The sequence below is a fragment of the Callospermophilus lateralis genome, chromosome 2 (assembly GCF_048772815.1).
Source record: "Callospermophilus lateralis isolate mCalLat2 chromosome 2, mCalLat2.hap1, whole genome shotgun sequence".
In the NCBI taxonomy this organism is placed as follows: domain Eukaryota; kingdom Metazoa; phylum Chordata; class Mammalia; order Rodentia; family Sciuridae; genus Callospermophilus; species Callospermophilus lateralis.
In genome coordinates, this window is record NC_135306.1 from 147,119,594 (window position 1) to 147,135,927 (window position 16,334).

At 56.2% G+C, this 16,334-nt stretch overlaps 1 protein-coding gene across 4 annotated transcripts in view; it reads right to left on the reverse strand.

Annotated features, from left to right (window-relative positions):
• Positions 1-16,334, reverse strand: part of Myo7a (myosin VIIA) — a 61,116-nt gene that overhangs the window by 13,869 nt on the left and 30,913 nt on the right. For 3 of the 4 annotated variants that reach the window (XM_076843948.2, XM_076843947.2, XM_076843945.2), the window contains 15 exons: positions 16,113-16,331; positions 15,607-15,714; positions 14,341-14,550; positions 13,785-13,988; positions 13,363-13,539; positions 12,810-12,899; positions 11,444-11,571; positions 9,225-9,351; positions 8,437-8,556; positions 7,754-7,927; positions 6,789-7,016; positions 5,341-5,511; positions 2,707-2,824; positions 1,837-1,963; positions 683-852 (listed from right to left, as the gene is read on the reverse strand). In XM_076843948.2, the coding sequence (XP_076700063.1) occupies positions 683-852; positions 1,837-1,963; positions 2,707-2,824; positions 5,341-5,511; positions 6,789-7,016; positions 7,754-7,927; positions 8,437-8,556; positions 9,225-9,351; positions 11,444-11,571; positions 12,810-12,899; positions 13,363-13,539; positions 13,785-13,988; positions 14,341-14,550; positions 15,607-15,714; positions 16,113-16,331 (2,371 nt within the window). Of the gene's footprint in view, positions 1-682; positions 967-1,836; positions 1,964-2,706; positions 2,825-5,340; positions 5,512-6,788; positions 7,017-7,753; positions 7,928-8,436; positions 8,557-9,224; positions 9,352-11,443; positions 11,572-12,809; positions 12,900-13,362; positions 13,540-13,784; positions 13,989-14,340; positions 14,551-15,606; positions 15,715-16,112; positions 16,332-16,334 lie in introns of all 4 variants that reach the window. The other variant, XM_076843946.2, reaches the window with a different exon arrangement.

Consider the following 16,334-nt stretch of genomic DNA (forward strand, 5'->3'; position numbering starts at 1 on the left):
ATTACCCTTAGGAGAAGACCTACCCTGCTGAGCCTGTTGGGAGCTGGCCTCCCTGATTCCTTCCACCTTGCTTCTTGCCCCCCCCCAACTCCAACCCCCCCCTTCCCCGCCGTCACACTCCAGACACACCTAACAATGTGAAGTTCCCCCAGGACACGCTGGCTTTCTCCTGCCTCTGCATGTGGTCCTCTGCCCTCCACCCCACACGCTCTGCTCACTCTGTGCCTCCTCCATGGATTCTGGACTATATGAGGGACTCTCCTCTGAGCACCCACAGCCCTGGGGCTTCTCTGGTCACTGTGCTGTCCCTGGGCCATCATTCTGCCTCCCTCCCCACTGAAGGCAGTCCACACTCTGCACAGGCCTAGGCAGCCCTGGAGGTGCTTGGCCAGGGTGGTTGTCATGCTGCTGTCATTGATGGCAGTGGGTATTTAGAGAGCACTGAGGGGACCCCTGATCAAATGTGGAGAAGGTGACAGGAGATAAGAATGGAGGACCAAGAGGTGGAGAGAAGAAGGCTCCTCTTGGGCAGAGGTGAAGGCAGTATTCTGCCACAGGCCCGTTACCCCGCGTAGGACAGGTTAAGACGGGTAACGCGTTCCTCGCAGCCTGGAGTGCAGGGCCAGGGCCAAGGTGTGGGGCCTGCCTAATGCCCCAGCTACCCACACCAGCAGCCACTCACCAGGGTTGGGGTTGTCCTGCAAGGCCACCACGTACTTAGACCTCTTCCGGAGCCCCTCCAGGAAGGTGACCACCAGGTCACGGATGTCCTCGGCGTTGTTGGATGTGAAGGTGTACTCATCCCCCTTGATGGTGGCCAGTGTGAAGCTGGGGGCCGTCAGTTTTGCTCCCCTGCAGGACCAACACGGAGAACAGGGCCCAGCCGGGGTCAGTCCTGCGCGGCCCAAGTGAGGTGCTACACAGCCCAGATCAGAGCAGCCCAGCGAGAGCAAGACACGGCACTCCCTGAAGGAGACCAAGCCCAGTCCAGTCAGAGGAGCCCAGCCTCAGGGAGCCCAGCCAGAGCAAGGCCTGGTCCAGCAGGGGGAGATGTGGCCCAGGTCAGACGCATCTCAGAGCCCCAGCCAGCATCAGGCATGGCCAGGCCAGGCCCCGGCTGGCCTAGCCCTCTTGCCCTTTGCCAAATCTAAGTCCAACTTGTCCTTAAGTTGCAGCCTAAATACCACTTCCTTCGGGAAGTCCACCATGCCCTCCCCCAGTCCTTATCACACTGTCCCTTCTTTACAATGGCCTCTTTGATGTCTGTTTCCCTCTACTGAAGCTCTAAGAGGTCGAGGACCGTCTGTCACCACCGAATCTGACGTGTTTAGGTGCCTGCTCAGAGCTGGATGTGACCACATCAGATGCAGCTCAGAAATATTCCTGCAAGCTCCATATTGGGGGAGGGGGCGCTGCACTGCTGGGAGAGGTGGTCTAATCCAGGAAACCGCCCCTACCACCTGTGTGCCGCTTAAGGTTTACAAAGAGCTCTCCTATCATTTATTACTTCCTCCCTGTTGTTGAAGGGAAATATTCAGAACCCTACTTTAGGAATGGGAACACAGAGGTGAGCCCTGAAGCCCAAGTCTAGCCTTCTCTTGCACACACTGACCTGCTTCTGACTGTCCTTCTACCCCACTGAGGTGACCTCAGAGCCACCTTTACCATCCATGAGGCCCCTTGTGGGAGGGGCCTGAGGGCTGCGTAGCGCAGCACAAACAGCTCGGCTGTGTGAAGCCAGGACAGGCCACTGTGCCTGTGCCCCCCACAACCCGTGATGCCCTGAACCCTCTCCTTCCCTGCAGGTCCATCTGTGCTCCACGTGCTCCTCCTCACCTGCTGCTGGACACAGCCATGATCTCTGGGAAGGACAGCTCCAGAAGCACCTGCTCCTGCTCATCCACAAAATAGATGCCTGTCCAGTTGACAGCCACAATGACATCATTCTTAGGGAGACTAGGACCTGGGACAATGACAGAGACACTTGGAAGGTGGCCTCCCCATTCCTGGATCCAGCCCCTCCTGATTATCATAACTGTCAAGGAGGCTACTAGGACAGAAGTATAATGATTCCCATTTTGTGAGCAAGAAAACTGCAGCTCAGAGAGCACAGCGGCTCAACAAGCCAAAACCCAAGGTGCAGTAACATATTTGGAGATAAGGTGCAGGGAAGAGAGTGTTGGGTCAGGAAACCTGGCTTCAGTCATATCTGCCATGGTCTCTCTGCAGCTCTGGACAAGTCCTTTCCTGCACCAAGGTGGAATGTGGGGTTGGACAATGGAGCCCCACAGCTCCCTGTGGCCCTAACATCTGATGATTCTGTGAAGTCCAGCATGAGCACAGGACCTGGCACAGAGCAGATGCCCAGTAACGATGGCCCAAGGATGGCTGAGCAAAGGCCTGGGCAATTGGCACAACCACGCCCACACTCAGCTTCATGGAGACACTTAGCACAGCTGGCCCACCCATCCTCTTCTATCCACGTGAAGTGCTTTAAGGATTCCAGTCCTCATCCAGTTGTTCAACCCAGCACACCATGAGCATCTACTATGTGTCATGGAGTCACTGTTGGACTGCAGGGTGACAGCAACTCTGCAGCATGATCTAAAAAGAGCAGGCACCCTGCAGGCAGGAGTCCACTGACAGGGAGCTGGGCTAAGTTCCCCTCTCTGCTGTGAACTGAGAGACTGGGAGACCAGGGGTTACCTGAGAACTTATAGGCTTCATAAAACCTGGAGAATAGCAAGGGCCACTTGAAGCGGGCATAATTGACCACATCCTCTTTGACCTTCTGGGCATCCGTTCTCCTTTGGGCATAAATCCCCTGGAGAGGACAGAGAGGGAAAGAAGGTAGAAGACAGTATATAAGTTCTAGAAATCATACATCCCTGCTGCTAGTCAGGGGTGGCCCAGGGCTCCTGTGCCCCCCTGTGCATTCTTGATGGCCTCACCCTGTTCCTGATGGCCTCACCCTGTTCCACAGCAGCCCACGCCACCCCCAGTTGATATCAGTGAGCCCTTGTGTGGATTCATACTGCCTCTGTGCAGGTCCTGGGACACAGAGAAAACATGGGTGCCACCCCCAGGGAGTTCCTAGTTCAGCAGAAACTGGGTAGGTCCAGGCCTTAGAAAGGTCAGGTACAGAGGAAGGATTACAGACCAGAGGTAAGGCCAGCAGCAAGGGGACTGCAATGGCCCTGGCAAGGAACAAAAGCACTAGTGCTTTGTTACTCCAAACACGTCCCCCCAGGCCCTTGTGAGACCTCCGTGCGTTGAGGTGGAATTAGAAGGATCAGAATGAACTCATGGTTTTGACAATATGTAGACACAGACAAGGATAAAGATAACGGTGTGTGCCAGCTCAGACTGCCCCATTTCCATCTTGGAGAAGGTCAGACCTTGGAAGAGTGAGCACTCAGGGTGACATGCTTGACATTGACACTGCAATGAATCTCAAAATGTTCAGAAAAATAATATGTAGGTATGCAGAGAGAGAGAATCACAAAGCAAAGGTGGCTTAGTCCAGATGAAATGTGCATAACAGGTCTAGTTTTTGAACTTGCAACTTCTCTGGAAGTTTGCAATTATTTCAGAATGAGATTTTTTTTAATTCTTTTTTTTAAGTTGTTGATGGACCTTTATTTTATTTATTTGTATGTGGTGCTGAGAATCGAACACAGTGCTTCATGCATGCTAGGCAAGCACATTACCACTGAGCCACAACCCCAGCCCCCAGAATGAGATGTCTTTAAAATACCTCTCCATTTTAGTTTGAATTGTGTCCACCACCCCCACCCTGCCAACAAATTCATGTGTTGAAGTCCTAAACCCCCTGTAACCATATTTGGAGATAAGGTCTCTTGGAAGTTAAAATGCCATCGGAAGTTAAAATGCCATCTTTAGGGTGGATCCTACGCCAATGACTGATGTCCTTATAAGAAGAGGAAACTGACACAGACCTGCATGAGCACAGAGGAAAGACAATGTGGAGACAGATGGAGAAGATGCCTCCTGTGGGCAAGGAGAGGCCTCCGTAGAAGCCAACCCTGCCAACACCCCAGTCCGCACTTCCACTCTGGAACGGAGGTGTAAACACCTGTCCTTTCAGCCCCGAGCCTATACTGCTTCACTAAAACAGCTCCAGCCAACTAACAGCCTTCCCACCCCTCAAGAGTCATTCACCTCTGGTCCCCTGCGAGGGCAGCATGGGGTTCCATGTGAGGGAGGCCTGGATGCAGGGGATGAAAGAGTGCGTCTGTGGAACCCTCCAGCAACTAGTGTGCCAAGAGGAGTCTGCTGTGAGGCAGCAGGGATCTTGGAGATGGGAAGGCCTATGGGTCCTCTGCCAGCAGTCAGTGCCCCCAGCCCACCTGGGTGCCCCTGTTCCACTTAGGCAGGCCCCTGAGCTTGGCTGGGAACCGCTCATATCTGGTCACAGACCTGGGGCTGCAAGCAGGGGCTATACCTCATTCTCCAGACAGGAAGGTGACTGGCATTCTTTTCTTTTAGGGAAAAGAAGGGGCATTTCCTAGTTGCAACCTAAGGCACCCCTTCTACTTCCCTCTTGGAAGCTCAGCCTCATAAACAGTTGATGAGACATAAAGCAAGGCCACCACAAGACCCTGCGATCTCAGGAAGCTGTAGGACTGAATTTGACTCTTCTCTGTGTCCCTGGATCCCAGCCCAGAGTGGTTGTTATGGTTTGGATATTCAGTGTCCCCAAAAAGCACATGTGTGAGATAAGGAAAGAAATTTCAGAGGTGAAATAATTAGATTATGAAAGATGTGACCTCATAGGTAGATTAATCCATGGATATGGATTAACTGGGTGATAACTATAGGCACATAGGGTGTGGCTGGAGGAGACAGGTCAATGGGGGTGTGCCTTTGGGGTTTATATTTTGTTCCTGGTGAGTGTCAGTCTGTCTGTCTGTCTGTCTGTCTGTCTCTCTCTCTCTCTCTCTCTCCCCCTCTCTCCCTCTCTTTCCTGGTCATGTCCTGAGCTGCTTCCCTCCACCATGCCCTTCCACTGGGATGCTGTGCCTCACCTCAGGCTCAGAGCTGTGGAGCTGGCCATCTATTCACGGAAACCTCTCAAACTGTGAGTCAAAGTGATCTTTTTCCTCTTCTATGTTTTCTTGTCAGGTCTTTTGGTCACAGTGACAAAAAAGCTGACCAAAACATTGGATGACAGAAGACCCATGTGAACCCATGTCCACAGGGGAGAAGTGTGGAGGTCCTGACCCCCGCAGCCCCACAAACAGGAGATGCCAGGTGGGACCATGACTGCCTGGACTGCGCGTTCCTCCCCTGTATCCACGTCCCCTGATGCCCTCTTACCTTCTTGTGGGCAGCAATGGCCAGCTGGGCCCACTTCTCAAGTGTCTTCAGCGGTGTGATCTCGCGGTCCGGGATGTAGGTGGGGACAAGGTTCAGCAGGCGCTCCAGGATCATCTCAGAGCCATAGTCTACGAAGTACTGCTGGGAGGCCAGCTCCGCCAGGTCATCCTCCTGTGGGAGGGGACCTCAGTCATGCGTGCGGCCCGTACCCTCTGCCCTTCCAGACTCCTAAAGCCTTCAGGTTGCTCTCCTGGCCCTGTCTCCTGTAGTTCTGGGCCCTGCCCCTTGGGACCCTGCATTTTCACTGATTTGCTGGGGTGTTCCTGAGGGCCGCACCCCTGCCTTCTCCTGGGTCCCATTAGCTCTATGCTGGATTCTGACCAGGGGCATATGAGCTGAAGAGATCAGTCAGCCTGCCAGGAATGGGCCAGCCACTGCAATGTCCAGCCCTCTGCTACAGCAACCGGGGCGGATGAGCAGAAGAAGAGGATGTGCCTGTCCTGGATAATGGGAGACCTGGGACCACGGGGGATGAGCAGAGAGGGAGTGCATCACCGTTACCGTCTCCATCACCATCACTCTGCCCCTGGGGATGTCCAAGTAGTGAACAACCAGTGGCTCTGCACACAGACTTCAGAGGACCAGGTGGACACTGAGCATTTGCTGCCTCTCTGCTGGGTGATGCCTACCTGGGGCTCCCCAGGGCTCCAGCAGCAGGGGCAATAGAGAAAAACTCTGGGGGCCTTAAAGGCAATCGATATTTTCCAATGAGTTTGAAGCATTTCAGAATTTCAGCAACTAATATGGCTGTTCCAACAATAATACCATCAACACCAACACCAACAACATCACTACCAATCACAGCATCATTACCACCATCAACACTGCCATCACCACCACCAATAATGACACCAGCACCAACACCATCACCACCTCCACCACCAGGCACCACTGACCTAATGCCCATCCTCACCCTCCATCACAATCGCCAGCAGAGCCCTAAATACCATAAGCAGCACCATCACCATCACCAAAAACAAGACGACCACATTGCTCCAGTCCTCAGGAGGAGACAGAGGATACACACTTGTAAATTCTGGTCTAAAGGACTGAATCTGTTTCCCATTCAGAGCAGAGTTTACTGGACTAACCCAGAACCATAAGCACACACACTATGCCATGCAGTCACAGCAACGTGTAGGACACCTTCCAGGGTTGGAACTCAGTATACTCTTCAAAGCCCCCGCTACCATCATTGTACCTCCTCCTCCCAGCTCCTGTGAGGCAGGTCATCTTAAGTCCAGCAGAGGCCTGGAGAAGGTCCAGCTGCAAGCAGCCACTCTCAGCATTAGCTGATGATAGGTCACAGATAGGAGCACCTGGCCCAGATTGGGTAAAAAGGGGTCTGTGGGCCAAGCAAGCGCAGTACAGGATTTGCCTTCACTCACCTTCTCACACCTGTACTCCCCGAACTTGACCCCGCGCACCACCTGCTGGTAGATGAGGTTGGTGGCCACGTTGTCTTCTGAGGGGTTGTGCCAGGGTGTGAAGACCTCTTTTCGGAAGAAGAGCCTCCAGGGGGCATTGCGCTCCTGGGCACCCTGCTCCTTGGCATACTGCTCACACTGAGAGATGGCGTCCATGACATGGTCACTGCCACTGCCCAGGGAGGACACCTGTGGGCACCGGAGAGAAGGCCCAGTAGAAGGGTGGGCAGGCATGGAGTCAGGGAAGGACTACAGGAAGCCACCAGCTGTGGTCCTGGTCCAGATGGAAAACAGACCCAGAGAGAAGCAGGATGTGCCCTAGGTCCCCTAGAAGGCAGACCCAAATGGGATCCCCAGGTCCCATGGGTTCTGAACTGGCACCCCAAATTATTAACTTTCTAGCCTCAGTCATGGGCACACTTATGTGGAAGTTGCAATTTCCTAGTCCAAATCCTTTGTGAAGCTGTTGGACAAACTGTCACTGAAATCTACAAGTGAGAAAAATCCTGGCAGAGTGTCCAGAACAAGGTTCTGTCCCTGGACCTGCCGGGTGGAGAAGAAGGCAACAGAGGAGCCTGCAGTCCCGAGCCCAACAGGCTCACACACGCTGCTACAGAAGAAATGTGTGACTGCTTGTCATTTCCCCAGCCCACAGCACAGCAACCGCGCAGGGAAGGGTTGTGAGAGAACTGGCTGCCTGCTGCCTGCTGCCTGTCAGGGCCCTGTTCTTTCTCAGCACCAACAGAGGATTCCTCCCACCTGGGCCCACATGACTGAAGAGCGCCCCCAGCACCCGTCCTAATGAGTCAGCCAGAACCGGGGCTACCCCTGGCTGGAGTCACCTGAGCCAGGAGTCAGCACTGGGACAGAAGAAGGTAGTTCCCCCACCCAGAGTGGCGTCAGGAGGTGATGGGGCTCCGCCTTACCTTATCAAACAGAGCGATGTACAGGGAGAACCCAAAGCGGTCCTTGAGCGAGATCTTGTCGGCCAACGCATTGCATAGCTCCTTGGCTGTGGTTGCTGAGTCCGTCAGAAGGGTCTTGGTGGTCCCATCCATGAATGTCACAGGTAACATGATGGGCTTCTTGGACTTAGTGGCCTGAAGTGACCCCAGAGAGTTTGAGGATCCCTTCACTTCTGGCCAGCTTACCCCCTGCTCCAAACTGAGTGAATGGGATCTGCCCCTAGACCCCAGGTCCCTGCCATCCCACCAGGACACTATTCCTGTCACAGGTGCCTGAGGAGCCGTGCTCCACAGCCCATTCTAATGGGACCTTCAGGGCCCCTGAGCAAGGCCTCTGAGCCAGGCCCTGGGGCTAGGAGGTTGGGCACTGCCACAGGTCGGGCTTCTGACCTTATTTCACATAAGGACATCACAAAACCCTGCAAGATGAGTATCACCATCCCCAGGTTGCTGGCAGAGCCTAGGAGATGCAGAGGGAATCCCTCTTGCCCAAGTGATTTTGGTACAAAGCCATTGGTCCTTTGGGGGCTTTTCTGTTCTGATGGGCCTGGGACTCCAGAACAGAGGAACAGAACTCAAAGCGGGGAGCATTTCTGGGGCACTGGGGTGCACTGAATACACACTTGCTGTGGGCAGGGACGCACCTGCAGCTCCAGCCAGCTGGGTGGCTGCGTCCGAGTCCCATTGACAAAGGTCCTCCTCAGGCGCTCCTCACAGTACGGGGCGTAGCCAGGTGGTCCCCCGTGGATGAAGTTCCGCAGGTACTACAGACAGGGGACCCAATGAGGCAGCTTCCAGCCAGCCTCCCTGGGCCTCCCTAGCCTGAACCATTCCAGCGGCCTTCAGCCCCTTGCCCACACTCGGGACCTGACTCTCAAGGTAGGACTGTCCACACCCGTCCTCTCCATGCTCCAGCCATGGCTCCCGCGGCCCTCAAGACATGTACTGTGGCTCGGCAACAAACCCACACAGTCCAGCTCCACCTTTCTCTGCCATGTCTCCAGCCTCACCCCATACCACCATCTCCCCTGTCCCTGGCATAACTATCCTCCTCCAGCCCTGTTTGGACTCCACCACCTCCTCCACCCTCACAGCATCCTCCAGTCAGGCTGGCATCCCCAGCACCCAAGGCCTAGCTCTGAGTTGAACTGAAGTGCCTGACCCAAGTCACATGCTCAGAGGGCCCAAGACACCCTCCTGACTGACTCAAGCTCAGTAGAATGGGGCTGGAGGTGGTGGGACTGAACAAAGTGGTGGCTGCCTGGGCAGCAGGACACCAGTACGATGGGTCTGGGTGGGGGGTGGTGAAGCCTGAGAGGCCCCAGGCCCCTGATAGACTTGGTCACCAGGCCCTGCTGAGCCACCTTCTCTGCTTTCTTCCCTCGCTGCCAGGACAGGGCCTGGCTCCTCTTCCTCCTGGGGGCCTCCCTACCTTAACAAACTTCTCAGAGGGGGCGAAGCAGCCCACACAGAGAGACACGAGGATCCAGCCCCGGGCGTAACTGCTCTTGGAGGGGTTGTGGGTGAGCTGCTTGCTGATCTGGCAGTAGATCTCATCCCTAGGTAGGAGGAGAACCGCCTCAGAGAAATAGCCCCAGCCCCGCCACTCCCAGCAGCAGGTGTGATGCGACATCTTGATGTGATCCAACGTGCCCAAGACCATCCAGGGGGAGGCAGAGTGGGCCAGGTTGGGGAGGCTGAGCCCAGTGCTCTAGGGAGCCACCGAGAGGGTCTTGCTTTAGAGACAGGATCATCAGGCAGGAAGCACGTTGATAACTCCAATCCAGAGTCCACCAAGCAAAGGGTGGGACGTATCCTGCTCTGGGCACAGCAGCCACAGCCCCTGGTGGCAATGCTGATGAGAAGCACAGGCCTGCTTCTGTCTGGTCCCCGACCTACTGGCTGGCCCAGGCAGATGGGTGGGCTCCATTCTCTGACCCCAGCCCATAGTCAGGGACAGTTTCTACTAATGGCAGCTGGTACAGCAAAAACAAGCCCAGCACCTGGGGCTGGCTGAATGGGGACTCTAACTTCTCCAGATGCATTCCTGTAATGTTGGAATTTTAAGTGGCTATTATTTTTGTGCTAAGATGAAAGTAATTTTTGTTTTCATTTTAAAGGGATCCTCAGGATTGCTGTGCAAAAAAATAAGTCAAGGTGTATAAAGCACCCTGCACAAGGCCTGGCACAGGGTCTCCATGAAAGGGCAGCTGTGGTCACTGCGGTTGTGAGCAATGTCTCTCCTGGTTCCTAAGCCTTTAAGAGAGCCTGCTGGCTCAGGGCTGAGGGAGGGCGCGTGGTGCATGCTGACCACCAGGGGGCACTTGCTGATCCCCTTGGCTGTCCAAGGACAGCCCTGGGCAGGAAGAGGGATGATCTGATTCAATGGTATTCCAATTTTGAGTGATTGTGGGCCAATATGATTTAAACTTCAGAAGTTGCCAACTTTTTAATCATGACAAAATAAGAACATCTAAAACACACAAATATACCTATGCACACACCCTGCACGCTACCCTATTTCCTAAAACGAAGGTCATCTAAGCTATCCAAAGCCAGGTAGGGGGTGCAGCTCAGTGGTAGAGCCCTTGCCTGGCCTGTGTGAGAACCAAGGGTCAATACCAGTATTAAAAAAAAAAAAAAAAAAAAGGCCCAAAATTCCAGAGGTCTAAATCTCAGAATCAAGAGCAACGCTTAAAGTTAGACAACTGTAGCTGTAGTTCCCGTCTTGCCACAGAACCGTGAAAAATCTTATCCCCTGCCCCCGGAGGCACTGGCGTAGTCCCTCAGGGAGTTCATTCCCTGGCCTTCCAACTCTTGGTCCAGGTATTCCAGCACTTCCCTCTGGAGGCTGTGACAGTGAGAAGACTGGCTGGCTACCACTCCCTCCTGGAGGGGTGGCCCTCTGTGGCCTCAAGCAAGGCAGTACCTGGCTTTGGGGAGCGACGGGGGGAGACTCTCCTGGAAGGCAGGAGGTCTGGGAGGCCAAGTGACCCTGGGCAAGTTTCTTCCCCACTCTGAACCTGTTTTCTCATCAGGAAAATGGGGCTCCCCGTCACTGACCCTGCTGCTGCCACTACCCCTCCCTGCAGGCCAGCCCCCAGCAGCAAACAAGTTCATGGGCTCTGCTCGCCTCACCCCTTCCTGTGCTGCTGCGGTTGGGGAAGCCTGCCCACCCTCATCCCACCTAGGTGGGCAGATCCCTTACTTGCTCCTGGTGACTCCCAGGTCTTTGCATCACATCCCTGACGACTGCGGCCTACATAGAGGCTCTCCTGGCCTCAGGGGAGGGTACAGTCGCCCAGCATGCTGCCCATAGTGACCCTGAACTCAAGTAACAATAGTCATAGTTACTATTACTGAGGGCCTACTGTGCTCGGTGGCTTTTACACACTTCTTGTCTTTGTGGCTTTCCACGAGCCTAGGAGGGGGCACCATTATTTTTCTCCTTTATAGATAAGAAAAAAAGGCTTAGAGAGACCAAGGAACCTGAGGTCGCACAGCCAGCTGGCAGCAGAGGCAAACACAGGCCTTTGGCTTAATCTGTTGCTAAGGTGACAAAGTCACAACCCAGCTGCCATAAGCCTTCCAGCCCAGCCCGGGGGTGCCGGGCGCCCCCTCGTGGCCTCCCTGGGCCCCTCAGGTGCTGACCGCAGTGCTGGCCGCAGGATGCCGTTGCCGATAATGAAGTGCAGCTTCTCCAGGTTGGAGGTGGGCCGGTCCTCCAGCATGCTGTTGCCCTGCACTGTGGACTCCCCGTCATGCAGCCTCTTCGTCACCTGGGTCAGGGGACACAGTTAAGGGCAGGTGAACCTGGGGACCTGAAACTGCCCAGTCTCCAGAGCAGATCCAGGCAGCAGGCAGAGGAGTTGGGCTCCCCATCACTGACCCTGCTGCTGCCACCACCCCTCCCTGCAGACCAGATGCTGGGCCAAGAGCTGTTCACATGGCCTGGGAGCACTGGCCTGGCACCTCCGCTTCTGGAAGAAGTTTCCCCCAAACCTTCCTTGACACCCACTCCCAGCCTCCACTCGGGGAGGACCATTCAGCCAGAATGGACACCCCCCCTGGGTGGGGTCCCTCCTAGCTCCAGGGCACACCCTGGGTTCCACCCACACAGTCACCAAGGCCCCTGACCCCAGTGTGCCCAGCTTCAGAACTGGTTCCTAGGAATCAGTGTCCCCTGTCTGGGGCCACAGCAGCAGCCCCACACTCTGCCCAGATGCAGTGAGCAGATGGAGTGTGGGTTACAGATGGGGAGGGCTATGGAAGGTTCCCATATCTCCTGAGCACCTCTGCTGCCATCTTGGGTCCCTCTCCCATGACCCCTGGGAGTGGGCATTTTCTTGCCTTGGCTCCTCTGATTCCAAGTACAGAGCTGGGATTCAAATCTGAGCCCATAAGACTAGCATCTTGCGTCAGGTGGGGATGGGACAAGGGCAGAGGCAAAATAGGAGCCTCTGACTTTGTAATAAGGGGCGAGGAGGAGGATCCTGGGAAGAGGAGATTCCCAGGAAGAAAAGGGGAAGGTGGTATTTCAGGTGTGTGCAAGGAGGAGCGTGTGGGGAGCTGGCCCAAGCTGTGAATGCCATGATCCGTGTCTGCATCGCAGCCCCCACCAGCCTGCACCACCCTGGAGCCTTAGGACCAGGACAGTGCTCAGAAGATGAGGGGACTGACTGAGTGAGCTCAGAGCACTCAGGGGAGCAGACGCTCTGCCATCTCAGCCACAGAGGAGCGCCCACCTGAAAGGTCCTTTGATCAAACGCCCCAGGCAGGTGTCCACAGGAAGTGACCCCCTCACCCTGCACCACTCGGACGCTCTTCATTCCTGCTCTGCGAAGCCCTCCCTGGCCGCAGCCTGAGCCCACCGCATTTTCCATGCCCTCCTGTCTGCTCAGTCCCCCCACCACGTTGTCTTGTCCCCTAAAGACAGGCAACATTGACTCCTGCTCCTGCTCCTGGGGGGGTCCCAGCTCAGTCGGCTGCAGCTTAAGGCCCCGGGGTCCACTCTCACCTCCTCTGTGAGTTTGGACTTCTTCTTCAGGGTCAAGTGCACCAGTTTATGCCTCACACTGCTCTTCTTCTGCCCCTCAGGGAGTTGGGCCTGCAGGACCAACTAGGGTCAGGGGCAAATGACTGGGCAGAAAGCAAAGACAAGACCACCTGACAGTGGGCTGCACCTGGGATCAGCTGACCTCCACACTGACACAAGACACGCCCACCCTGCACCCTGCCACCCTGCACCCACCCCCACCAGCCAGCTGGCAAATGGGAAACAGACTCAGAAAAGCATAATGACCCCCCCCAGCCCCCCAAGAGTCGTCACAGGAGCTGGCTCCAACAGCAAAGCCCATCTGCTCTGCATGAGCCCCTGAGTCACCATCACTTCACGGTTTACACAACTTTCACACTTTTGCTTCCATAAGTAGAGAGAGAAGGCTGGGGATAGGGGAGGTGAGGCAAATCGAAGGGTGCTCTTTCTGCTGAGGGCGCTGAGGCCAGGTAGCCCTCTCCACTGGCCTGGGAGGGTCATCAACTCGGGGGGAGGGGGGGAACCTTGGTCTGACCTCACTCTCGCCCTGCAGGGCCTGCAGCTCCCTCTTGTATGTCTTCTTGCCCAGAGTCTCATAAATCTTGGTCATCACAGGGATCTTCTCGCTGCCGTCACTCATGGCTGTGTGGTACTTGGGCTCTGGGAGATCCCCCATGAACCTCAGGATGGTGATCCAGACTGCCAGAGCCGCCTGGGGGCAGAGCGCAGATGTCAGGAAGCCGGAGCAGAGGACATTGCTAACACCGTGGAGATAGCGGGGGATTCGAGGACAGGGCTTGGAGAAACACCTGCCCACCTGGTGTGGACCTAGGCTGCGCCCCAGGTAGGAGGCGGCAGTCAGACCCAGGCCCTGCCCACCCAGGACATGCCTCCTGGGCAGCACCCACAGCCCCAGCCCAGGCTTGCTAGCAGGGACCAGCAGCCGGCAGGCCTCACCAGCTGGTCGCCCTCATCATCATGGTAGAGCAGCGGCTGTTTGAGTGGCCGCCGGGTGTAGGAATGTGTGGTTGTGCCCTGGAAGTAGGTGGCAGCAAACTTGGCGAATTTGTACTCAGAGAGGTCCTCCTCGTCCTCGTCCGGCAGGGGCAGGGCCGCGTCCACGTCCTCCTCCACCATCTCCGTCCGCCCTTGCTCCAGGTCCTGATGGACACAGAGGGGTTCCCTGCCATGTGGGCCTCAGGTGGGAGGGCCTGGAGCAGACTCAGGTTGACTGCCATCTCACATCCTGTCCCTGCAGAGCCGGCTCGTCCTCCAGGAGGGTAGGGGCTCTGCATGTCCTGTCTGCTGCCCAAACACAGTGGTTTCTCGAGAAGGCTCCAGAGAGGGACAGTGACCAAGGTCACATGGCAAGCAGGGTCTGGATGGGGTCTGGGAGCCAGCTCATCACCATTCTCTGCTCAGAGGGGTCAGGTGGGTTTTGGTGCAAGGGGACACACACAAGAGGAGGAAGGACCATCACCCAGTGGGGTGTAGGCTGTCCCCAGTTTGGTACCTCAAAGCCACTAGGTGCCTGGCCCTCCTGGCCTGGCAGGCCACCCGAAGTCCCCAGGAAGCCAAACATCTTGTCCACCATGTCAGAGTGATTGATGGGCTCGTGGCGGGCCTTCTCCATCTGCTCCAGCAGCTCCTTCTTCTGCCGAGCCGCCTCCTTCTCCTTCAGCTCCCGCTCTGCGTCCTCACGAGCCAGCTGGGCCAGGCGTTCCTGAAGGTTGGGGTGAGGCAGAAGGGGTGGGGTCGGCATCCAATGCCACAGCCTCAGGAAGCACCCTTTCCTTGAGGAACCCAAGGTTGGGACAGCCTCAGTCCCAACTTCTACCAGGGCCTCCTGAGTGCAGGGAAGAACTGCACCCCCATCTTCCCCATGGCTGGCCATGCTCAGCTCTTCCCTCACGTCGCAAAGCAGATATATGCCCAGCACCTCTGGGCCACAGAGAGGCCTCTGGAGCAGCCCAGCCAGTAGCCCTGCCCATCCCTCAGGGCTTAGCCTGGAACCTCTGCCCCAGGCAGCTCACTCGCACCAACCCAGAAATCCCACAGCCACGGGGCGGAGGTCTAGATCAAGTACTGCCCAACAGAAATATGATATAAGACACACATGTAGTAGCCATAGTTTAAAAAGCAAAGAGAAGCCGAGCACAGTGGTGCACGCCTGTAATCCCAGTGGCTTGGGAGGCTGAGGAGGAGGATTGTGAGTTCAAAGCCAGCCTCACAAACTTAGCGAGGCCTCAAGCATCTCACCGAGACCCTATCTCTAAGAAAATGTACAAAAGGGTTGGGCATGTGGCTCGGGTGTTTAAGCACCCCTGGCTTCAATCCCCTGTACCAAAAAAGAAACGTGATGCTAATTTTAAAAATGTCATTTACCAAATATCATCTTAACCTGATCAGTATTATAGAAACAACACTGAGGTCTTCAGTCCTTTCCCCCCTGAGTAAGCGTCCAGAGTCTAGATCAGGTGTCTCAGTGCTCTCATTCCAAGTGTTCAGGAGCCCTGTGGCTGGTGCTCCCACGTCGGGCTGCACAGCCCTCGGGGCTGTCCCCTGCTCAGGCTTTTTATCCCCCCTGAGAGAAGGTGCCTCCTGCCTGTCCCAGTGAGAGCCGAGACATGCGCCAAATGCGACATGCACCAAGTGCGCCTAGGAAGAGACACCTCCTGAATGAAGGCAGGAGGGTCGTGGGACAGGTGGCAAGTGGCTGTGCTGGAGGAAAGCCATGGAGCCAGCCAGCAGACCAGGACATCAGGTGTCCCCAGCTCACCTGATGCTTGCGCTCTGCCTCCTCCTTGGCCTTCTTGGCACTCATCTCTTTCCGGAGCTTCTCCTCCTCTGCCAGCCGCATTTTCTCCGCCTCTAGGCGCCTCAGGTACTAAGGAAAGGGACAGCCAAGGAATGTCAAAACACAGGCGCAGTATTTGTCATGGCAGGGTGAGCCTGGGTTCTGGAACTGAGAGCACCTGACGAGCAGTTTGGCAGACAGGGAAACGGGCAGCTGAGACTCTCCAGAGCAGGTCGGATCTCAAAGCCAAACCAGGTTTGCGGGGGCCCTGAAGATCCACTAGGGTGACTGGGGCCCAGCCCAGCCTCGGCTGGGAGGGTGGGAGTGGGGTCTGTAACTCCCCAGAGCTGGCCTAGCCAGAAGTCCCCCTTAGGCCTCGGCCTCCTTGGCCAACACCAGGGCTGACCCATCTGCCTGAGACAGCACACACCTCGGTGGACACCCCTTCTGGGTGCAGGGCTTGGGTGCTGGGACTTTGTGGTCCTCACCTCTGCCCGGAGGCGCCGGTGCAGCCTGCGGGCGATCATGCCCCTGGCGTAGGCCTGCACGGTGAGCACCGCCCAGAGGCGGTGGCGGAAGGCCTTGCGCACCAGGTAGGCACGGCAGCGGGCCTGGAACTGGATGATGCGCTGGCGGGCCAGGCAGTACTGCTGGTGCAACTTCCGGGAGCGGTGCAGGGCCTGCAGCCGCAGGAAGCCCAGGCGCATCTG